This window comes from Oryza glaberrima, chromosome 9 (assembly GCF_000147395.1).
Source record: "Oryza glaberrima chromosome 9, OglaRS2, whole genome shotgun sequence".
Taxonomy (NCBI): Eukaryota; Viridiplantae; Streptophyta; class Magnoliopsida; order Poales; family Poaceae; genus Oryza; species Oryza glaberrima.
The window spans coordinates 11,073,543-11,098,222 of NC_068334.1; the positions used below are offsets into that span (position 1 = coordinate 11,073,543).

At 43.5% G+C, this 24,680-nt stretch overlaps 1 protein-coding gene, 1 non-coding gene and 1 pseudogene across 4 annotated transcripts; all 3 read left to right on the plus strand.

The window, feature by feature from the left end:
* Positions 1-1,905: 1,905 nt before the first annotated feature.
* On the plus strand, positions 1,906-8,077 carry LOC127784202 (uncharacterized). 3 transcript variants are annotated; one of them, XM_052311392.1, is made up of 2 exons: positions 1,906-2,385; positions 5,331-8,077. In XM_052311392.1, the coding sequence occupies exon 2, from the start codon at positions 7,021-7,023 to the stop codon at positions 8,026-8,028; it is 1,008 nt and encodes a 335-aa protein (XP_052167352.1). In that variant the 5' UTR covers positions 1,906-2,385; positions 5,331-7,020; the 3' UTR covers positions 8,029-8,077. The 3 variants fall into 2 exon arrangements, with proteins under 3 accessions (XP_052167352.1, XP_052167354.1, XP_052167353.1); XM_052311393.1 differs by having other exon boundaries at positions 5,773-8,077.
* Positions 8,078-16,508: 8,431 nt separating this feature from the next.
* LOC127785217 (annexin Gh1-like) lies at positions 16,509-18,383 on the plus strand (annotated as a pseudogene).
* A 565-nt stretch (positions 18,384-18,948) lies between these two features.
* On the plus strand, positions 18,949-19,093 carry LOC127785519 (small nucleolar RNA Z247). Its single transcript, XR_008019771.1, has one exon. It is a non-coding gene; the product is annotated as a small nucleolar RNA Z247 (small nucleolar RNA).
* Positions 19,094-24,680: the final 5,587 nt, after the last annotated feature.

A 24,680-nucleotide genomic window follows, 5' to 3' on the forward strand; every position in this document is an offset into this window, starting at 1 on the left:
CTAGGCATGCACATGCAACCCTCTATTTTTAAATGTGAGCATGTAACGGCTGGAATTCTATTTCTAATCAAGAAGCTCAGGTGTGTGCGCAGTGGTCATTTCATCGGACTTCGATTAATAGGCTATTGATCGTTAGGACAAATCACTAGCTCGTAGCAACTTGTTTAGACCTAATTGACTGTTTGTTGTCGAAAATGAAAACATTATTATCATCTGTGGTATGTTTTGTTTTGTAATTTGGAACTGCAGCGGTCAGTTTCAAATCTAATCCATCTGCTTATTGGATCGTCAAAATCATAATATGTAATCCTTGATTTGTTTTACATAGAAGCGGCATCAGCAAGCAAGCAGAGGAGGAAGATCAATAGGGTATTGTAACTGTAATACTAGCAAATACATGATGATGGGTCATTTGCTTAATTTGTGCCTGCTAGTTTGATTAGAAATAGAATTCCGGACAATATACATGCTCAAATGCAGGTGGGCGCAAATCGTACGAAACACTGTGTGCCTCCTTAATTACGGCCGAGGCACCATCTGATCCAGCCCATAAAGGGTCTCCATGGGCCTACGGGCAGATAGACAAAAGGCCCAAATTATACACCATTGCTCCACTACTTCAAACAGGGAATAAGTTCACTTTAGATTCCTTTGTCGTCAAATCTGAAATTCGCCTTTAAACAATAACTAGCTGGTGGCCCGCGCAATTGCGCGGCTAGTACCCAAACAAAATCATATATTTTCAGTATAATTAATTTTCTTTAAAATTTATTAAATAGTTATCTCGTTGTCTTAAGACTTCGAAAGACCAAACCTTATCATCCCCATATTTCTAATTATATAGTTTTTTGAAGTCACACCAGCTGGTACCCCTTTCTTCTGTCATATCCTTCTTTATTTACTTGCTCGATCTACCAATATTTCTATTAATTCTCCTTGAAACCTTTAAAAATTGGATCTTATAGGCTTTAGAGTTTATTGTCTCGTTGGATTTCGTTTTTATAATTTCTAGAACTCCCGTCAAACGTTGCCATTATACTCCTCTACAGTCCGTCCACTGTCTTTTCTCTCTATTGTCATTGGGATTTTAAAAATTGAACATAATTATCATTCGGGTTCATTTTTTACTTCCTAGAAGTACCGTCAAACTGTTAGCGGCTTTGCCATTGTACTCCTTTATGGCTCGCTCGCTGTCTCCCTTCTTTATTGTCATTGATATTTTAAAATCGAACATGATTATCATTGTTTTTTTTACTTTTTATAAGTTCCGAACCTTTAAAAGTTGGACCTTGTAGTTTTTAGAGTTTATTGTCTTGTTGGGTTTTATTTTTTATAATTTTTAGAAGTCCCGTCAAACGATGCCACTATACTCATCTACGGCCCATCCACCGCATATTCTTTATTGTTATTGGGATTCTAAAAATCGAACATAACTATCGTTGGAAATTCATTTTTTATTTTCTAAAAAGTCCTGCCAACCGTCGGCGGCTCTGCAACTATACTCCTATACACCTTACGCGCTGCTTCTCCTTTTTATTGTCATTCAGATTTTAAAAATCAAATATAATTATCAATAGTGTATATTTTTTTACTTTCTAGAAGTCCCGGCAACCACCTTACCCGTTTGCTTCACGGTCCACATGTTGTCCCTCCTTTTAATCATTAGGGAAATTTTGCTACAGGACACTGCTTATGTGTGGTTTTAGCCCTAGGACACTGCACAAACTCGCTTTTGGAGGAAAACACTCCATAAACATAAACATGGTAATTTGCCAGTGGACACCGCGCTGATTAAAATAATAATTTCCGGTTGAAGAGGAGAGAGAAATCACGTAAAATGTCAAAATTGCCCTTGGGCCCACATATTAGCTCTCCTCTCTTATCTTCCATCTCTATCTTCTCTCCTCCTCCAGCGGACAGGAGCAGCGACACCGGGGATGCGCTGGTCCTGCGCCTCGGCGAGCACCGCGCCGAGCTTGTCCCCCTCACCGTGCGGGAACCGGCGGCCAAACGTGATGCGGCAAAGCACCGGCGAGGTGTTCTTGGTGAGGTGCGCGAGCAGGCGCCGGAGCTCCTTGTCCCTGACAGCGCCGTACGTAGCGACGCGTCGCCGTCGCGGAGCTGGCGGTGCCTGCGCCGTCGGCGGCGGTGAACGCACAGCTGCAGAAGAAGAAGGCGGTGGCGGCGGCGCCGACGCTGCAGACGTGGTCGGCGCCGAACATCACGCTCACGATGCCCGGCGTGGACGCGTTCATCAACATGTGCCTCCCGCGGCAGAGGGCGTCCTTCACCACGGTGGCGTTCGTCCTGGAGAAGCATATCGACGTCGTCACCTCCACCATCCCTGCCGACCAGGACAAGAGCTTGTCCAACGTCCATGTCCGCGTAAGTGCCATAAGTTCACTGATAATCTCTTCCAAATTGCTACTCCTCCATCCCAAAATACCACGTCTCTGCCGCGTCGCGTTTGGCCGCCGGTTCCCGCACGGTGAGGGGGACAAGCTCGGCGCGGTGCTCGCCGAGGCGGAGGACCAGCGCATCCCCGGTGTCGCTGCTCCTGTCCGCTGGAGTAGGAGAGAAGATAGAGATAGAAGAGAGGAGAGGAGAGGTGACATGTGGGCCCAAGGGCAATTTTGACATTTCACACGATTTCTCTCTCTTCTCTTCAACCAGAAATTATTATTTTAATCGGCGCGATGTTCACTGGCAAATTACCATGTTTATGGAGTGTTTTCCCCAAAAGTGAGTTTTGTCAGTGTCCTAGGACTAAAACCACGCATAAGCAGTGTCCTGTAGTAAAATTTCCCAAATCATTATTAGGTTTGTAATTGGTGTTTTATTAACAGTTTTTTATATGTCGTATCAATCGCCACCACTATACTCCTTTATAGGCCTGTTACTTAATTTATCTCGTCATGTGTTTTAGATGGTTTTTTCTTTCAATAGTATTTATTCTTTACCACCAATTTTAGTTATTTACAAATTATATTCCTAATTGAAAATTTTTTTTTCTTTTTCTAATTTCAGAATTTTTTTCAAATTTTAATTAATACCATATAAGTGTTCTTTTAATATTTTTATTTTTTATTTTTGAATTTCAGTTGTTTCAAAATTGTATTCCTACTTTAATTCTCTTTTAGTTTTCTAATTTTGGATATTTTTTTATTTTTTATTCTGAATTTTAATTAATCTCGTATTGGGTTCTTATATGGATTCCTATTTCAATATTACTTATTTTTAATTCTTAATTTCAGTTAATTTTAAATTGTATTTCTACTTGAACTCATCTTTTTTTTTTTTTTGCTAATTTCGGATTTTTTTATTTTTATTCTGAATATTAATTAATCTCGTATTGCGTTCTTATATGGACTCTTCTCTCAATATTCCTTATTTTTAATTCTGAATTTCAGTTATTTTTAAATTGTATTTCTACCTGGACTCTCCTTTCTTTTCTAATTTTGGATTTTATTTTATTTTTATTCCAAATTTTGATTAATCTGGTATTAGGTTCTTATATGGATTCTTCTTTCAATATGACTTATTTTTAATTCCGAATTTCAGCTATTTTTAAATTGTATTTCTACTTGGACTCTCCTTTTCTTTTTCTTCGATTAATGTGGGAATTTCTAGCCCCCACAGCGAATGTGGTGTCTCCTTTCAAAGCTGTTTTAATAATATAATAGATACCAAATATAACTCGTCCCACAACTCTAAAAACCATTTCAAATAAGACCCAAGGAGGTTTGGACAATGGTTTTAGGTGACGTGGTGCCTACACAGATGATTTGACTTGTTCCTCTTCCCATGTGGTGTTGATGTGGCATTAGAATCAAGATTAAAAATTTAAACAAAAAGTATATCCGGAACACCTTCCATACATGAGACATGATTCCATATACAATACTACAAAAACGATTTTTCTGGATGAGACCTCGTTTGGTTGTAGATGGATCATAACTGACATGTCTGCAAAAATCGACCTCTATTTTCGCATACGGCTCATTAAGATACCATTTTTGTATGCGGACCACTTTAAGGGCCGCATGCAAAAAAAATGACATCTATTTTCACACCCCCTTAAGAGGTCTGCATGCAAAAATCAATTTTCGCAGCTAGATCTCTTAACGAGCCGACTGGAAGTCTAATTTGCCTTCTAATTCCCTCTCAACAGTTCAAGAATTTCCAACTCAACCTTATCTTCTCCTCTCTCTCTCTCTCCTCTTCACCTCCTCTCCTCACTTCTCTTCACCTCCTCTTTTCTCGATCTCAGTTGGCGGGTGGGCAGTACGGCACGACGGTGGGCGGCGGCGGTGGTTGTGCAACGTGCGGAGGCCAGCGGCGGCGGTTGTCCTCCGCGAGGAGGCCGGAGGAGGAGGCGCCCGGCGACGGCTTCCCTCCCCTACCCGGATTTGGGGACGGCAGCCCTCCCCACCACGGATCCAGGGACGGTCGCCCTTCCCCCACGCGGATCCGACGACAGCGCCCTCCCCCTGCGACGACGGCGACCTCGGTCACGCGGTGGGTGGGAGCGATAGGGGCCCTTTCCTGCGATGACGACTAGCGGAGGCCATCCACCGCACGGATCCAGGGGCAACGACCCTCCCCATGCCTGGATCTGCCGGCGGCGGCTCTCCCCTTGCGCACATCCCGCAGCGGCTGCCATATCCCGCGACTACGACGGTGACCTCGGCGACAACGACAACCGCGGTGACAGTGGCGGGCGCGAGCGACAGCCTACGGTGGTGGGAGTGGGCGGATCTGGGGAGCAGTGATGGGCAGCCGGCTGGTGGGCTATTGTTTGGGATTGGGCGACTGGCGGCGGCGGGGCTGGGTTTTTTCTTTTGGGGAATTTTATTTCTTTTTTCGTGATTTTTTGTTTTTTCATGCGGTCGGCTTAAGGGCCCGCATGCGAAAATCGGATGTTTTGCATGCGGTTACGCTAACCGCTTGCAAAAATCCCGATTTACACAGACCTTTGAGTGCATGCGGGCCGCCCGTCTGCATGCAAAGATCGATTTGGGCCGTATGCAAAAATGAAATCTGTAGTAGTGATAAAACTTGGTATATGGTGAGCCACACCGAACCTAACCCAAAAGTATTGAGAATACCTTATCGATAACACCGACAACACACCGACAACCTGCAACATTTATGCGGGTATAAGTTGGGCCCACCTATGGTAAATGCATAGAGGATATGGTTGTATCATTTTGATAAAATCATTTGCCGTTATTGTCGTTACACCCAGCTAATGTTATAGCAAAATGATTGTTTTGAACAAACAATTGCAGTTTTGTAAAATTTAATCTTTCATATTTAATTTAATGTAGAGCAAAGTGACTTCGGATATGAATGAAAGGTTATGTAAGGACTTCACTGAAGAGGAAATTGGTACTGCCATGTTTCGGATTGGGCCTCTGAAAGCGCCGGGTCTAGACTGTTTCCCGGCTCATTTCTACCATCGTAATTGGGGTATTTTGAAAGATGATGTGGTAAGGGCGGTGCAGTCTTTTTTCAGAAGAAGTGTTCTTCCTGAAGGAATCAATGACAAAACGATTGTCCTTATCCCGAAAATAGAGAATCTAGTAGAGTAGGATTTTCAACCTATTAGTTTGTGCAATATAATCTATAAGGTTGTTTCTAAGTGCCTGGTGAATAGGTTGAGACCTATACTGGATGACCTCATATCCCAAAGCCAGAGTGCCTTTGTTCTTGGCCGCTTGATAACCGACAACGCCCATATAGATTTTGAATGCTTCCATTTTTTTCCAGAAAAATAAACAACCACAGAAGGCTGCTTGTCCTTACAAGCTTGATTTGTCCAAGGCGTATGATTGAGTTGATTGGCGTTTTTTTGGAGCAATCAATGGTCAGACTAGGGTTCTCTCATTGTTGGGTTAGCTGGATCATGAATTGCATAATCACAGTGAGGTACTCAGTTAAATTCAATGGGAACTCTTCTGTCTACCTTTTCTCCTTCATGCGGACTACGGCAGGGTGACCCATTGTCTCCCTTCCTCTTCTTGTTTGTAGCTGATGGTCTCTCCTTATTGCTGGATGAAAAGGTTCATAATGGTGATCTTTCCCCATGTGCACATTTGGCTAGTTGATTAATCCAGCGAAATGTTCAGTGATGTTTGGGCCTTCATCCCCTACTGCAGTTTGTGAATCTATCAGAAGTACTTTGCAGGTTGCACAAACTAGTTTTGAGGATAAATATCTTGGGTTTCTGACTCCTGAAGGCAGGCTAAAAAAGTCAGGTTCCAAAGTATGCAGGCTAGGATCTGGAAAAGATTGATACGATGGGGAGATAATTTCTTATCTAGTGGAGGTAAGGAGATACTTATCAAGACTGTAATCCAAGCAATTCCGGTTTATGTCATGGGTATTTTCAAGTTGCCTGAGTCGGTATGCGAAGATTTAACAAGGTTAACTCGGAATTTTTGGTGGGGAGCTGAAAATAACGAAAGGAAAACTCATTGGAAATCTTGGGACTGTCTAACAAAACCGAAGAGCTTTGGGGGGCTGGGATTTAGAGATTTTAAAATCTTTAATCAAGCCCTGCTTGCAAGACAGGCCTGGCATCTCCTTACGAATCCTGATAGTTTGTGTGCAAAAGTACTCAAAGCAAGGTACTATCCTACTAGTTCCCTAATCGATACCTGCTTTGGAGGCAATCCATCCCCTAGGTGGCGAGCGATTGAGTACGGTTTGAAGTTATTGAAGAAGGGTATCATTTCGAGAGTTGGGAATGGAAGATCCAACCGGGTTTAGCGTGACCACTGGATTCCTAGAGGTTACTCCAGGAAGCCAATTACGAAGAGAGGCAATTGCAGACTGAAATGGGTTTCAGATTTTATCACTGAGAATGGTACCTGGGATCTTGATAGTTTAAACTGAGATTTCTAGCCAGTTGACGCTGATATCATTGCTGGAATTCGTATTTCCTCTCGTGCAAAGGACGACTGTGTTGCTTGGTATCCGGATAAAAATGGCGTCTTTTTGGTCAGGAATGCGTATATGCTAGGTTCGGATCTTGCACATGTGAACTCAAGCTCTAGTTCCTCACCTCTTCAAATGAAGAAATCTTGGGATCTGATTTGGAATTGTAATGTCCCCCAAAAGTTCAAGATTTTTGCGTGGAGGGCAGCTTCTAATTGTCTTGCTACTACGGACAATAAGTATAAACGAAAAATGGAAGCTTCGACTTCCTGCACAATGTATGATTTAGAGGTAGAAGACACTATTCATGCCCTGTGTCGCTATCCATTAGCAGGATATCTCTGGCTTGCAATGAAAGACTCAGAGAGTATGCCGTTGGCCTTGAATAATCTGAGAGCGGGGTCGTCTTGGATTTTCGATCATCTAGAGCCGCTTCCTGAACCTCAACGAGAGATGTTTCTGATGATCTTGTGGAGAAATTGGCATGTTCGCAATGAGGTAATTCACGGCAAACCGGCACCACCAGTGGAGGCATCAAAGAGATTACTCCAAAGCTATGTACATACATTGTTGGACATCCGACAACACGATGCTATCAATATGGAGAAGGGAAAGCATATTGTTAGTGTTAACCTTAGCTCCAGCGTGTCTGGTAAAAAAAAAAAGCATGCGGTTGTCACTCAGAGATGGGAACCTCCTCAATCGGGATGGATGAAATTAAACGTCGATGTCTCCTTTGATACGGACATGAAAAACGGTGGCACGGGTGCTGTTCTGAGAGATTGTTCAGGGAAGATTATAGCCGCCTCATGCTCTCACCTGCACAGGTGCGGCAGTGCTCTGGAAGCAGAACTTCAGCAATCAAAGAGGGGTGCTTGTTGGCTCTCCAATGGACCCTCTTCCCGATTGGTGGCGCTGCAGTTGATCCAGTCGAAGGAGAAGAATCTGCTGGAACTGGCTTTTCTAGTCAAGGAGGTGAGTGACCTCTTGACTGGTAACAGGGAATTCTTGCTCAGGAAGATCCATCGAAATCAAAATTATACTGGTCATGTTTTAGCGAATAAAGCTCGGTGTGATGTCTTATAAAAAATTTGGTTAGAGTGATAATATATCACATAATGTAATGATGATTATATTCCTGAGTAATTGATTCCCTTTCCCCGAAAAAAAAATAGTCCATAACAACATACAATTCATGTTATGTACATTACTTTATACAGTCCCAAATTATATTTTGCCGAACGACGAAAGATCATCGATCCAAAACAGAAATGCTAAAATACAGATAGAGATAGTTGATTGGATATGATACATAAATATCTCGATCGATGTTGTACTTCATCTTGATCTATTGTAAAAATTGTCTGATGTACTGGACGCATTCATCACCAAGTCCAATTTAAAGATGAGAGTCTAAGGATTCGATCGCATATAGTACTGCATTTCAGTATTTCACTATAAGGATGCGTAACGCGTGACTGATGGCGATGTGTAAACCTAATCGATAGACTAGCTATATTAGCTGACAACGTGTGATTTTTGGAGATTTTTGCCGGCCTTTCACAATTAATCAATCTCAACACAGACATACATAGAGAGTGTTATACGAACGTAATCCCTCCGTTTCACAATGTAAGTCATTCTAGCAAGATTCATTAATATCAATATAAATGTGGGATATGCTAGAATGACTTACATTGTGAAACGGAGGAAGTACGATTTATCGTCCTTTTTATATAAAAAAAGGATTGTTTTTGCTGTTTGTACGAGCTGGATTAAGGCCCTGTTTCTTTCAGCTTGGGATTATTATAATCTAGATTATTAAGTCAGAATACTATAAGCTAGATTGTTATAATCTGTAGTAGAATAACCAGTTAGATGTTTCTTTCCTAGATTATTAGAGCCTAGATTATTGGGTTTGCAAGTCTAAAGAGGGAGTGGGTGGCATGGTGGGTAATTTTTCACCCAATAATCTGGAAAAAACTCTTCTAAATGAGCTTATCAGATTATAATAAACTGGGCTTCAGATTATAATAAGCTACTTCGATAAGTTGTTTGTTTCTTTCAGCTTACTCCCAATAATCTGGATTATAATAATCTCAAGCTGAAAGAAACAGGGCCTAATTCTAATACTACTAGTACCTCAAACATATCTGCATGCGGATCGATCAGCCATACACTAGGAAAAAAATAAATAAATAATTGCATATAAATTAGGATTTGGTTTGCCTGCTAGTAGCCTCTTATGGTTGTACTACCTTTGTCTTACATGTTGGCCCCATGCATTCCTGCATGTTGTCCAAGAATTATTTTTTCCAGTTACAGAGCTAGCTAGACTATACCAATGAAGATTGCCGGCCTTGATATATAAATGAGCTCTTAATTTTTTAAAGTATACTATATTTAAAATCAACCAAAGCCTATCATATATATATATATGGAGCTCACAAAAAAGAGAAATATTTTCACAAAAAAAGAGAATATAATATATATCTGATGAGAAAAAAGGATGGGAAACTGACCTTTGTTCAAAACAAAATTGTATAAACTGAAAAATGGTCCTTAATTAGTTCGATCGTTCCACTGCGGTCCATATATACATGAGGTCGCATGATTAGCAATTTGTACTACAAACGTTATTAGTAATATGTAAGCGAATATTTTGTAAAGTAATTAATTCTTTTGAAGAATTATCCCATCGTATCATAAATCAATAACTTATTAATATTTTCTGCAAGGAGAGACAATGACTTTTTAATATTAGATTGATCAAATTAATGAGATCTAATTGCGACGGGGGAAATTTGACCACGTTTTTATTAGAGAATGCATACCATTAAAGTCATTTGAAATCCACAAGGTAGGATATGAACATGAGAGTCCCAACAAAACGAAGTGGGGATGTTGGACATTATGTTTAAAAAAAATAGTTTAAACTATTGAGTTGATCCCTGTAGAGAAGATACCATATCAAAATATATATAGAGAATTAATTAAAATAAGATGGAATCTTGATTAGCTCGTTCAAGTCTTCTACGAATGGACCGCATACGACAGAAATCAACTTTTTTGAGAGGCTCTGATAAAAGAGTCATATTTTTTTTTACGCTAAATGTATGGCCATGCCACTTGATTAATTATGTTCTGAATACAAATCAAATTCAATTGTAAAGCATATTATTATTATCATCTATATAAACACTCTCCCATATGGAGAGACAACACATACTAACAGTGGCGGACCAAAAAAATTATACTGGACGTACCCATTCTAGCGATCATGATCACCATATATTTTTTTAAAAGAAAACACCCAATTCTAATGGAAGAATTTTGGCAGATTTTGGTCGGATTTTTCAAAATACTGTTCAAATGTGATCCATAATTCATGAAAAATCTATAAAATTCACAACAATCAATTCGATGACCTAATCTATTTAGCTGTTCTTTTTCCCCCACTATTTCTCTTCATCTAGTCCTTTCCTCTTCCCCTAATTTGATTTCTTAACGATTACAAGATCAAGAGAAATTGTGATCATTGTTATATTCTATTTTCTAAGAGGATTCTATTTTTATGTCCTTTGATTGCATAGTACATCCTAGTGTTTTTCCAAAAAAAAAAAATTGGGTATGCCGGTGCCAACCCGGCATACTCCCTAGGTCCGCCCCTGCGTACTAAACACAACTATTACGATGGTTCTGTATAGATTCGCATCAACTCTTGCTTTATCTAGCTTGTTTATATATGTTGGTTGAAATGGAATATATTTTTTATGTATTTTTTCTGATTATAGTGCTTTCTTTTCATATATGTAGGGTTCACCAATTAAGCTATGACATTTTTTTTTATTTTAAGCTAGAGTAATTTTCTCATGGGTGAGCGACTGGAGCTTGTGGCGGAGGAGCTTGAAGAAGACGTTGTAGATCTTCACGCCGACGCCCGGCATCGCCTCACCTAACCTCGCCTCGCCTCTCGCCTATATCCCACGGCGATGACAATGGCGCGGCGCGGGCGGAGCCCTAGGCTGTGCGGGTGCGGCGGCAGGGTGGGGAGGAAGATGCGGACGAAGAGGGAGGAGTTGGGGTGCGGCGGCAGGGTAGGGAGGTCCTTGGAGGCGACGCCGTCCGCCACGGAGAAGGCCGGGTTCAATGGCGCCGTGGTAGGAGACCCCAAACGCTGCCGTGTTGTCTTCCCCGCGTGGCAGCTAGCGGCGGCGGCGTGGCGGTTGGTGGCGGCTGGCGGTGGCAGCGTGGAGCACTGTGGCGCCACGCGGCGGCTGGTGGCGGCGGCGTGAAAGAGGATCGAGTGAGAGAGTCAGAGAGATGTCGTGCGGGTGCTAGGGTTTTCCTCTCCTCAACCGAGTTAGGCTTTTGCCGTGCGAGTTGTGTTGTCTGTTGGGCTTCTCCGCGGCTCGTTAAGGCTCGCGAGCTAGCTCGTTATATCTAATTAACGAGCTTTAAAGTTAGCTCGGCTTGTTACGAAATTTAAACGAGCTGAACGAGCTAACGTGCCACGAGCTTTCTATCCACCCCTAGTCAACCCTCTACGCAGTGTCGCACATGAGGCGTGGTGCGGTACTGCCGTAGAGAATTTTCTTCCGGCAAAAACACAAACTTAAACACTACATACTTCACAGTTCACACGGTCAACCAGCCATAGCTTGCAAAAAGCTGCCTCCAGCGGCAATACTCCCCAACCACAAGGATCCAAAATTACCACCTCCTTCTACATGCGCATGCAGGCCCCTCGATCCATCTGGGTCGCATCCAATTTTGGCGCCAACACATGCAACTTCCTCCCTTTTTCCCCATGGATTAATTTTACCTCAGCGAAACAGCGATCAGATTAAACTAAACCAACTAATTTAATTTGCAGCCACGTACATTAGCGAACACTCCATTTCACCGGTCCACCATGCATGCACCACCCGCCACCACCGCGGCGCGACGCAGACGGCGACATAAACAATCACACAAAACCGCGTGACGCCGCCGGCCGGCTATATATACCGTCCTCATCTGACCTGCTGCCATCGGCTGCGAAGATTTCTTGGTCAGTTCAGTTGAGTTCAACCATGAACGCCACCGCCGTCGAGGTTAGGCGCGCCGCCAGCGGCGGCGGGGTGAATGCTGCAGCGTTTGGCCGGAGGATGACGAGGCCGGCGGGAGGACACTGCAGGGTGATCAGGGCGGCGGCGACGTCGACGGTGGCGAGCGGGAGGGGGGAGGACGACTACTACAAGGTGCTGTCGCTGGAGCGGCCGGAGGAGGTGGGCGCGGAGGAGATCCGGCGGGCGTACCGGCGGCTGGCGCTGCGGTACCACCCGGACGCGTGCCCGCCGTCGCGCCGCGCCGAGTCCACGCGCCTCTTCCTCCAGCTCCGCCGCGCCTACGAGACGCTGTCCGACCCGGCGCTCCGGGTCAGGTACGACGCCGAGCTGATGATGATGCGCGTGAGGCGGCCGGCGAGTGCGGCGAGGCCGGCGGCGGAGGAGGACGCGTCGTCGTCGTCGTCGTCGTCGTCGTTGGCGAGGGACGTGTGGGAGGCGCAGCTGCGCACGCTGCACGCGCGCTCCGACGAGCGGCGGCGGCATGGCGCGGCCGGGACGACCAGACGCGGCCGTTGGTTCGAGGTTTGAGCTGTGAAGACGAGATCGATTTCTGGTGTTCTTGACTTGGCTCGATCGAGCGTCTGCTGGTGGTTGCCGTTTTTGAGATTTTCATTCTTTGGCTGTCATTGTGAGATTATTATTTGTTCCGGTGGCATCTCTTTTTTTACTGTGGCGTTTGAGGGTGTTGTGTACTGTAAATTGTAAAACTTTTCCAATTGTGCAAAAGTTACGTGTAATCCCCTTGGAAAGAAACCATCTGAACTTAAGTGGTGTTTGAAACTCATATAGATGAATATGAATATAAAGATAGAGTGTTTTACGCGAAAAAAAGGTGGTATTAACGTATGATTAATTGAGTTTTAATTATTACAAACTTGAAAAATATATTTATATAATATTTTATAGCAACTTCCATATAGAAAGTTTTCGCACAAAACGCATCGTTTACCCGTTTAAAAATACGTGTCAAAAATATTCCCTCCATTTAATATTATAAGTCGTTTTAAACTTTGTTAAGTTTGATCAAGTTTATAAAAAATAACCACATCTAAAATATCAAATTAGTTTCATTAAATTTAACATTGAATATATTTTAATAATATGTTTGTTTTGTGTTGAAAATACCACTATATTTTTTATAAACTTGATCAAACTTAAAAAAAAATTGATCAAGAAAAATATCGAAACGATTTATAATATGAAATGGATGGAGTACAACACAGCGTCCGGCAAAAAGGAATGGATTGGACAGTAATATTTTGAGATATTATGGATGTATCCCAGAGATTTTAGGGAGTACTGTCTGTGATACCATTGAGGTTGGCTCAAGTGCATCATACAGTGAAGAAAACGGGCAGAACAGAGACAAGCCTATCTCCTTAATTTCCTATTAGATTCTCTCAAAAACTTGTGAAAATTTTGAATATACACGATGGACAAGCAAGTTCAACCCTGGTCCTTGATGTTTCTTGGTCATGTGTGAAAAATTGATGCAATGATCACAACACAGATTTTAAGATATGGATACCCAAAGCGATGAAATTTGTGAATAGACGAAAGAAGATAGAGAGCTCCCATCCTCACTTCACTAGACTGGCTCACGGACTACACCCCCCGTCTAAAAAAAATAAATTTTAGCTATAAATCTAAATAGGTGTTTGTTCAAATTCATATTTAGGAGTTAAGTTTTTTTTGAAGGAGAAAAAAAAGAAAGGTTGAAACTTGTGCAAACATGTCGCCTACCGAGCTAATAACCAAAGTGTACAGGCCCAAAGTGTGGAAGCACGGGCTTGGTGCTTCTTGCACATCCACTCATCTTCAAAAAAGCTGGATCAGACCAGTGATTTATCTTTGGAAAACCAAATCAGTCTAGGCTATGTTTAGTTTCTAAAATTGGGGAGAAATTTGGTGTGAACTAAACAGGACCCAGCTGAACCGGGCAGTTTTGAGGTGATCCAACAACCACTGATGATACTAGGTAGTGTGTTGTGGTGGGTTATCCAAAGGCCTAGTTCTTCCATTATGGCCCATATCTTTGAAATAAAAAATACTTGACAAATATAATATTGGTTGTGTATATACACATTTAGTGGACCACGATGCAACCACCCCGATCACCAGCTAGACCGTTGGACTGGTGAACCAAGAGGTTAGTCAATGTTGATATTTTCTTTTAGAGTAAATTACACCCACGGTACAACAACTTGGCAGGTGGGTGCGATATAGTACAATAACTTGAGAATTGAACGTCCGGGTGCAACAACTTAATAAGTGAGTGCGTTCTAGTACAACGACTTGACAATTTAGTATTTTGGTGCATCAACTTGGCTAATCATATGTTGTCTGAGTTTTTTTTTCACGATATCAATATGCCATTACATAGTAATCCTACGGATATTACCTTACTATATTGAATTTAATCTTTAAGAATTATACTACACATACAATTTATATCCAATTACCTTTAAGAACTTTTTTCTTCACCTTCTCAAATATCAACCAAATATAATAATTTCTACATCCAATTTAATTGACTTTCGATTATTAGTTATTAGGATAAAATATAAATATGCTTACACAAATCCACACTAATATATTGTCAAAATATGTACTTAAAATTGAATTTATATAAAAAAATGCTCCAGATAATTAAGTTGTTGCATAACTTCTTAATTTATTGTATCAAAATTGTACCTATCTTGTAAGTTGTTGTATTTATATGATCGTATATAAAGTCTTTAAACTAAATTGCACCTATATGCCAAGTTGTTGCACTAAAATGCTTATTTCTCAAGTTATTGCACCAAATTGCACCCACCTGCCAAGTTGATGCACCGTGGGTGTAATTTACTCTTTCTTTTACATTGCACGGAAGAAACACTCACAACTATGCATGCTCACCACACTCGTCACTCGTTAAGGTGCCCTATAACACATGTTTGAAGAGAAAGAAGTCAGCGGCAAAATTAATCCCTAATCTTATTAAAATCTTATTGAAAATACGTCCAGCGCACATGATTTTTAGTGTGCACCAAGACTTAAACTCTAGTGTGTACATGATCTTTAATTACTTCCGTAAATCCGTCTATGTTCTTTTGGAATTGGGGATGTTTGATTTGAACAGATCACAATGAGAATGCAAAAAGGTGTTTCACCCTACTTTCAATCACCGATCGATTTCACACACTAGCTAAATACTGACTGATCAGGAAGAATGGAATGATCCTAATCTGATAGCTTTGCGTGGCTCATCTTTAGACTCAGTTTGCACTCATCTTATCAGCTTCTTATTAATATCCACACAAAATGCTTAATTAGCTCATCTGAACCGTGGGTTTGGAAATCCCTGTTCTAAACTTTGTGGGGGCATGCTCAATTATAGAGTCTAGTATAAACCTCTTAGACAGTACGAGGCTATTTAAAAACCATGTCTATACAACAGTTAAAAGGAAAAAAGACTCTAACCGTTAATTAAAAAATATTTTTTTATCTTTTTTCCCTCATATAGTTTCTATTTTATGGAGGCTAAGTAGATGTTGAGTTCGTTGTTAACCCAACAATGATGTTTTGTCTGTCATGTTTCTCTCTTCTAAATAAATACTCTTAATTAGTAAAACTAAAAGTCATCTATTAATGATGATTGTACATACCCTGATAAATAAGTAGCGACCAACCCTCTTTCCATCAGATAAGTCTAGCGAAAGACGACCTTTTCACTCTTTCAGTACTCCAGCTAATTAAAATTCATACATACATGGTATAAAACACAGCCTTCCTTCTGCAAAAGCCAAGTTGGCACAGATCGAAAAGATGAACCTGTTTCCTTCTCTAATTCACACTCGTTTTCTTTTTTAAAACCTAAGGCGGAATTTTGTTTCACTTTTATATTTAGAAGAGGAGAATTGACTCAGTTTATAAAGAAAACCGGACCTAAAAACCATACAACTGAAGAAAACCGGACCTAAAAACCATACAACTGCACGGTTAATTCACACTCGTTTTCACGAATATGGTGACGCTGCCATCCAGATAAACGGCCATCGTCAGCTTGACAAGCTGATGAACACCCAACATCGCCATCACCTGCACAATTGCCGCACAGCTAGCTCGAATGCTCGATCTCTTTCTGCATCTTCTCCTATACCTTGCTAGCCGCTACGAACAATCGGGCAGTCAATTACCTCGTCGTGAGATGGAATCGAGTTTGAAACAGGTTGTTGCAGAAAAGTTGAGATAAAAATTCATTTGTTTAAGAGAGGGATCGTCCCAAATTAAGGAAAACGAAGTCGCGGGAACTCGCGGTGGCTGAGCTTGCAAGGGAGGATATATTCTCCCTCGATCCCTTTTGCTTTTCGCTCATCGCTTTTAGAAGGCGAAATTCCAAAGCGTGTCTAGCCCTGAAATGTATAAATCCTACCCGCGTCTCGCTTGCGATTAACTCACCATCGATCGCTTTTGAGTTCAGTGGTGGTGATAGTAGCTGATAAGTTGTGTTCTTCTAATTCCCTGATCAAATGGCCTCGATTAGAGATTTTGCCAAGAGATATGAAGCTGAGTGCAGGCATCTCAACCAATTCTTTTCTGGTACATATCAACTAATGTCTGATGATCAGCACTGCAAGCTTGTCTCATGCTTGCATCAAGAAACAGTTCATCAGTTTCTTTTTTCAGAGATTTGAACAGTTTATCAGAACAATCTGTTTACATTTTACTCTGTATCAATTTCTGTTTCACTGCACTGTTCAATGTTCATACATGTTTCTCCCATACGTTTTCTTTCTAACACGACTCAAACATGGTGTCATGTCACTGACATCTCCAAATCCGTAATTAACCCTTTGTTAACCTTTTTTTTACAAATCTTTGTTAGCTTCATTCCTTGCCAGAGATTAACCACGATTGATTATCACAAAATCTGCAGGAAATGTTTCCCCGAACAATGCGAAACCTGTCCTGGAGATCTTCACCGCAAGGAGCAGCCAGGAGATGAAGCAAATCTGCAGGGCTTACAGCAGCATCTATCGCCAAGATCTCATCCAGCTACTGTCGCAGCAGAAGACCACCTTTGCTGTAATCCCAGCTTCTGATCCTCTTGTGTCAAAACGAATTTCAATCTTGTCTGGTTCGATCGCCATCGCCATGCTAGCTGCCTGATGCACGCAAAAATTAATGGTGCAGAGGGTGGCGTGCCTCAGAGCTAGCGAGCCGTGCGTCCGCGACGCCGACATCGCCAGGGACGCGCTGTTCGGGCGGCGGATCGACGGCGACGTGCTCGTCGAGGTCGTGTGCACGCGTCCCTCCGGCGAGGTCGCGCTGATCAGGCAGGCGTACCAGGCCCGGTACAGCGCCAGCCTCGAACGCGACGTCTCGTCGAGGACAAGCGGCAGCCTCAACGAGGTGAGCTCGATCAGATTCCGTTTGTCTCGTGTTCGATCGATGGGCGTTGATGATTGTTTGATAGGTTCTTCTCGCGTTCTTGGGATCGAGCGGCTACCATGGCGGCCGGGTGGACGCGACGATGGCGATGTGCGACGCCAAGACGCTGTACGAGGCGGTGGAGATCAGCGGGCGGCGGGTGGACCAGAGGGGCGTCCTGCAGCTGCTGCACCACCGGAGCGGCGACCAGCTCAGGGCGGTGCTCGCGTCGTACAGGCGGCTGTACGGGCAGGAGCTCGCGCGGGCGCTGAAGAGGAAGGAAGGCGACACCGGCGGCGGCGGCGGTGGCCGGCGAGGCGAGTCGTCGTCGTTCCCGGGCGTCCTCCGCGCGGCGCTGCGGTGCGCGCAGCTCCCCGAGAGCACTTCGCGAGGGCGGTGCGCGCGGCGCTGGAGCGCGGCGGCGGCGCGGCGAGGGAGGCGCTGGTGCGGACCGTCGTGACGCGCGCGGGCGTCGACGTGCGCCGCGTCAACCAGGCGTTCGCGGCCAAGACCGGGTGGACGCTGGAGAGCGTCGTCCGGAACGAGTTCGGCGGCGGCGGGAAGTCGGACGACGGCTTGACCGGCGACTTGCTCGTGGAGTTGCTCAAGTTGGCCTGAGGACAAGAGATTGAGATCATCTGGAGTTATTGAACCGTGCCTTTATCACTAACATGTGGATCCAATGATCTCCAAGCCCACACCATATGTCAGTGACAAAGGCACAGTGCAGTCTATTAGATATATATGCATGTAACAATATAGCTAAGGATGAGTTGTTGGGCTGTTAGATAAGATTAGTATCTGTTCCTGTATTCAAGGATTGAGGCCAACAACTCAATACTTACGCTATATATTTCTCTGTACTGTTCGCCCGATTAGTGGCAGATCATTAACACGTAATCACCTCACTGAAGGTGTTCCACACTTTGCCTTCTGGTATCAGAGCCTGCTGCTTAGATTAGATTAGTTCGCTTGGTTAGATTCATCAATGGCGAGCTCTTCCTCTGCAGCAGTCACCACCAATCCTTTGCTTGGCCTCCAGATCTCGGAGAAGCTCACCAAGCAAAACTATGCCCTCTGGTCTGCGCAAGTGCTCACAACCCTACAGGGAGTGCAACTTGATGGGCATATCACCGGCATGACCATAGCACCGGCTGCCGAAGTTGAGAAGGAAGAAGGAGACAAAAAGATCAAGACCACGATCACCAACCTGGAGTACACTTCATGGTTCGCCAAGGATCAGTAGGTACTCGGATTCATCTTCTCCTCTCTATCCCGGGAAATATTGCAGCAAGTCGCCAGCTCCAAGACGGCGGCGCAAGCATGGGACATGATCACCGACATGTTCTCCTCCAAGTCCAAGACCGGCACAATCAACGTGCTGCTCGCCTTGACGACAACCCAGAAGGGACCGATGACGATCTCAGAATACATCGCCAAGATGAGGTCGCTCGGAGATGAGATGGCAGCTGCAGGGAAGCCGCTGGACGATGAAGAACTGATTGCTTACATCATCAACGGCCTCAACTTGGACTATGATCCGGCTGTCAAAGCAATCACGGCTACGGCAAGAATTGCTCCCATCTCTTTATCTCATGTTTGCTCACAGCTCCTGAGCTTTGAAAACAGGGTTCGCATTAGACAAGCCTACCTTACTACCTCTGCAAATGCGGCAAACCGTGGCGGCGGCCGCAGCGGCCGTGGTGGAAACTGCGGCGGCCGTGGCAACTTTGGTCGTGGTGGCCGCGGCGGCGGTGGACGCGGCAACACCGGCGGGAGCTCCGGTGGACGTGGGCGTGGGCGTGGTAGTGACAGTCGCCCCGTATGCCAAGTATGCTACAAAAGAGGTCACACGACGGCCGACTGCTGGCACCGCTATGACGATTCCTACGTTCCTGACGAGAAGATGGGAGGCGCAGCAACACATGCCTATGGTGTTGACACCAACTGGTATGTAGATACCGGCGCAACCGACCACATCACCGGCCAACTTGACAAGCTGACGACAAAGGAGAAGTACAAGGGAGCATATCAGATCCACACTGCAAGTGGCGAAGGTATAAGTATTAAGCATATTGGTCATTGTGTAGTTCCTACTCCTAGTCGCCCCTTGCATCTTAAAAATGTGCTCCATGTTCCTCAAGCATCCAAAAATTTAGTTTCTGTTCACAGACTTGTTGCGGATAATTATGCCTTTCTTGAGATTCATGGAAAATATTTTTTGATTAAGGACAAGGCCACGAGGAGGACAATTCTTGAAGGTCCCTGTCGGTGCGGCCTCTACCCACTACCTAGCGATTCTTCATTGAAACAAGCATTTGCTGTGGTGCCATCGTTTGAACGGTGGCATGGTCGCCTTGGACATCCTTCAAAGCCAGTAGTTCTTAGAGTTCTTAATCAAAATAAGTTACCATGTCTTAGTAATTCTGCTCATGAGTCTGTGTGTGATGCCTGTCAATAGGCAAAGTCTCATCAATTGCCTTTTCCTAGATCTACTAGTGTTTCTAATAAACCCCTTGAGCTCATTCACTCAGATGTTTGGGGACCTGCTACAGAATCTGTAGGAGCAAAGAAGTATTATGTCAGTTTTATTGATGATTATAGTAAATTTATTTGGATTTACTTTCTTAAACATAAATCTGAAGTCTTTCAGAAGTTTCATGAGTTCCAGAAACTAGTTGAACGACAATTTGATCAAAAAATCCTTGCTATGCAAACCGACTGGGGAGGAGAATATCTTAAGCTGCACACCTTTTTTAACAATATAGGTATAGATGATCATGTATCTTGTCCTCATACACATCAACAGAACGGTGCTGCTGAGCGTAAACACCGTCACATTGTAGAAGTTGGTCTATCCTTGTTAGCCCAAGCGTCTATGCCACTAAAATTTTGGGATGAAGCTTTTTTGGCTGCCACTTATCTCATCAATCGCCTCCCTAGTAAGGTTATTTCCTTTGACACGCCCCTTGAGCGCTTGTTCAAGCAAAAACCTGATTATGCCTCCTTGTGTATCTTTGGGTGCGCATGTTGGCCGAATCTTCGTCCATATAACTCTCATAAGCTTCAATTCCGCTCCAAACAGTGTGTGTTTCTTGGTTTTAGCAATCTTCATAAGGGGTTCAAGTGTCTTGATATCTCTACCGGAAGGGTGTATGTGTCCCGTGATGTCACATTTGATGAGCATGTTTTTCCCTTCTCCACTCTCCATCCGAATGCAGGAGCATGGCTGAGGGCGGAAATCTCTCTCTTTCCATGTGAACTTGCACCATATGATCAAGGGGGAGAGGAACACAGCGATCATATGCTTGATATTCCTCTGCCTAATGCTACTAATATTACTCCTCAAGTATGTGCAGAAAATACAGATTATGCTGAAGGAAATGGAGCAGAAATAGGCACAGCAAATGACGATGACACCAGTCCGTGTACGCATGGACGGGTGCACGAAGCGACTGGGTCAGCTACACCGGAGGCGGGAAAATCAGCCTCGGGATCGGCGCCTGATGCTGCTGCAGCTTCACCGGGATCTACACGCCAGGGGGAGCAGCGCCAATCGCCGGCACGCACGCGAGCTGTGCGCGAGTCACCAGCCGCCACGTCGACGATAGGGGGAGTGGTACTCCCACACGGCAGCCAGGACGCCATCATTGCCACTGAGGCGTCTGATCAGCAGCAGCCAGGATTGTCTGCATCCACCGGATCGGCTCCAACCTTAGAGGTAATGAGACCCAAAACCAGATTGCAAAGTGGCATTAGAAAAGAAAAAATCTATACGGATGGAACTGTGAGGCATAGTTGTTTTACATCTTCTGGAGAACCCAAAATTTGCATGAGGCTTTAGGAAATAAAAACTGGAAAGAGGCAATGGATAAGCACTTATGAAGAATAAGACATGGCATTTAGTTCCCCCTAAGAAAGGTATCAATATTATAGATTGTAAATGGGTCTATAAAATAAAAAGAAAGGCTGATGGAAGTCTAGATAGATACAAGGCTAGGCTTGTAGCAAAAGGGTTCAAACAAAGGTATGGAATAGACTATGAAGACACTTTCAGTCCTGTAGTCAAGGCAGCCACCATTAGAACCATACTCTCCATAGCTGTGTCTAGAGGATGGAGCCTTCGACAGTTAGATGTTCAGAATGCTTTCTTACATGGGGTCTTAGAAGAAGAAGTATATATGAGACAGCCTCCTGGTTATGAACAGTCTAGACTAAAGAATCATGTGTGCAAGTTAGACAAGGCCCTGTATGGGCTTAAGCAAGCCCCAAGAGCTTGGTACTCAAGGCTTAGTATGAAGTTGCATGAATTGGGGTTTAAATCATCAAAGTCAGACACATCTCTATTCTTTTACAGTAAAGGTGATGTTACAATGTTCATGTTGGTTTATGTTGATGACATTATAGTAGCTAGTTCTTCCTCAGATGCTACTGTTGTTTTGCTGAAAGGGCTGAACCAAGAGTTTGCTCTAAAGGATTTAGGTGAGTTGCATTACTTTCTTGGCATAGAAGTTAAGAAGGTAAGGGATGGAATAATATTGACACAGGAGAAATATGCAAATGATGTATTGAGAAGAGTCAACATGGTCGACTGCAAGGGGGTAAATACACCTTTGTCAGTCACAGAAAAATTGAGTGCTCATGAAGGTTCACCTTTAGGCCCAAATGACAGCACTCAATATAGGAGTATAGTTGGAGCCTTGCAATATTTAACTCTAACTAGGCCAGACTTGTCTTTCTCTGTGAATAAGGTATGCCAGTATTTACACTCACCAACCACAGATCACTGGGCAGCAGTTAAGAGGATCTTGAGGTATCTCAAGCATACATCTAAACTTGGCCTGAAGATTAGCAAGTCTAATTCCTCGCTTGTTAGTGCGTTTTCTGATGCAGATTGGGCAGGATGTCTAGATGATCGAAGATCCACTGGAGGTTTTGCTGTTTTTATAGGACCTAATCTTGTGTCATGGAGTGCATGCAAGCAGGCTACAGTGTCCAGGTCGAGCACTGAGGCAGAATATAAAGCTCTGGCAAATGCTACTGCAGAGATTATGTAGATACAAACTCTGCTTCAAGAGCTTGGAGTTCAGGTACCAAGGGCTGCTAAGGTATGGTGTGACAATATTGGTGCAAAATATCTTATAGCTAATCCTGTCTTTCATGCTCGTACTAAACATATTGAGGTGGATTATCACTTTGTTCGAGAACGAGTTTCTCAGAAGCTATTAGAGGTAGAATATATATTTACCAATGATCAAGTTGCAGATGGTTTTACAAAAACCTTGACTATGAGACAGATGGAGATGTTCAGAAACAATCTAAACCTTACAGGATAGATTGAGGGGAAGTGTTAGATATATATGCATGTAACAATATAGCTAATGATGAGTTGTTGGGCTGTTAGATAAGATTAGTATATGTTCCTGTATTCTAGGATTGAGGCCAACAACTCAATACTTACTCTATATATTTCTCTGTACTGTTCGCCCGATTAGTGGTAGATCATTAACACGCAATCACCTCACCGAAGGTGTTCCACGCTTTGCCTTCTGATATTTTACACAGTCGACTGCACAGGATCATGATCCGAGGAGGGATTCAGATCCTCTACAGTCATTGCACCATGTTTTCGTCACATGAAAGCCCCCCCCCCCCCCCCCCCCCCCAAGATCGATCAGCTCATATCAACGGCGAGGATCCATCACAATCTTCCATTCTTCCTGCATGTAGTGGAGATTGCAGCTGATACATCTCACGTTTGTCAAGAGTTAGATTTGTTACTGTATTTTGGTGATGAATATAATGGAATAATGAGACGAACAATTATACTGTTATATACACACAGCTACACATGCTACCACATGAATGTTCGTACTTATAGGGTTGATCAGATGGGCTGAAGATGGGATAAGCTGGTGCGAAGTTCAGACCAGCTGCAGCTGACAGCCATTTACAACTGCTGCAACCACAGCAGCTGTGGCTGCAAGGCTAGCCTGAACACACTCTATGAGTGTGCCTCTAAAACAAGCATGAATAGTTTTTTTCCCTATTAAGTTTATGTTAAAAAAATGGAAAATATCTCTCCAAAATGACAATGGTTTGTTATGCTAAAGGCTATCACTGGATTTAGGCCCTGTTTGGTACGGCCTCCAGATCTAGCGCTCCAAATTAAAGTAAAATTATAGTAGTTTAAAATTGTATATTTCATCTAAAATTAAAGTAAAATGATTTATCTAAATATTATCAATACAAATATATATCCAGATCCATAAATTTATGGAGCTAGGAATGTCCAGCTCCAAGAAATCTTGGATCTAGAGCTGTGCCAAACACCCTCAACATTTAACTATTTGCCACTATGATTTGTCACTCACAGCCTATGACAGGTGGGTATTTTTTACAAGTGACAATTAAGGATTTTACAAGTGACAAATAGTTAAATATCTCCTAAAGAAAAGCGCGAGAAGATGGACATAACAGAAAAGCTAATACGCATGCGAGGGCAAGCTGAGCAAGTTGCGAGAATGGGGCACTCTATGTCCGCCCATGGCCATCTCCTTATCTATTATATCCTCTCGTACCCCAACCAACCACACGTCCACACGGGGGAAGAAGCGACAAGAAATTGAGACGACAGCGTTGCACACATGTACTACCGCTACTCCGCACCAACAACTTCCTAAAAAACGCTAGTGAGCTTGACCTCCTTTACATTGCCAATGATCCTTGTCAACATCATGCCTTTCCTCCACATTCCCCGTCCTATCCCCACTCTCATAGCCTACAACGTCACCTTTTGTCGTCTCATTGCACAACCACCTACCCTAACTAGTTGCTTGTGCTTGTGTTCCCCTATTGCTAACCCTACCCTCCGCCCTCTCCTGATCCCCGCGGCTTCAATAGCGCCGCCTAAGCCTCACTGCCCACCCTTGACTACTACCTTCCTAGCTATTCTTAGACTAGAAACTTAAAACACCTCTTCCCCTTTCCAACGCTCCTTCCCTCACTTATCTCTCTCACTCCAGAACCTTAATCCGTCGAGAAGCTAAAATAGGTGATAGCACGATATATGTTCCGATGTACGAAACCCATTATCTCTGTTCTACTCCTCCCAAATTTTGCATCCTAAAACGTGATGAACATGCATCCTAATTAAAATCCCCCAAACAGAGCTCATAACATTTTCACCACTCGCCTGCAATCTCAGATTTC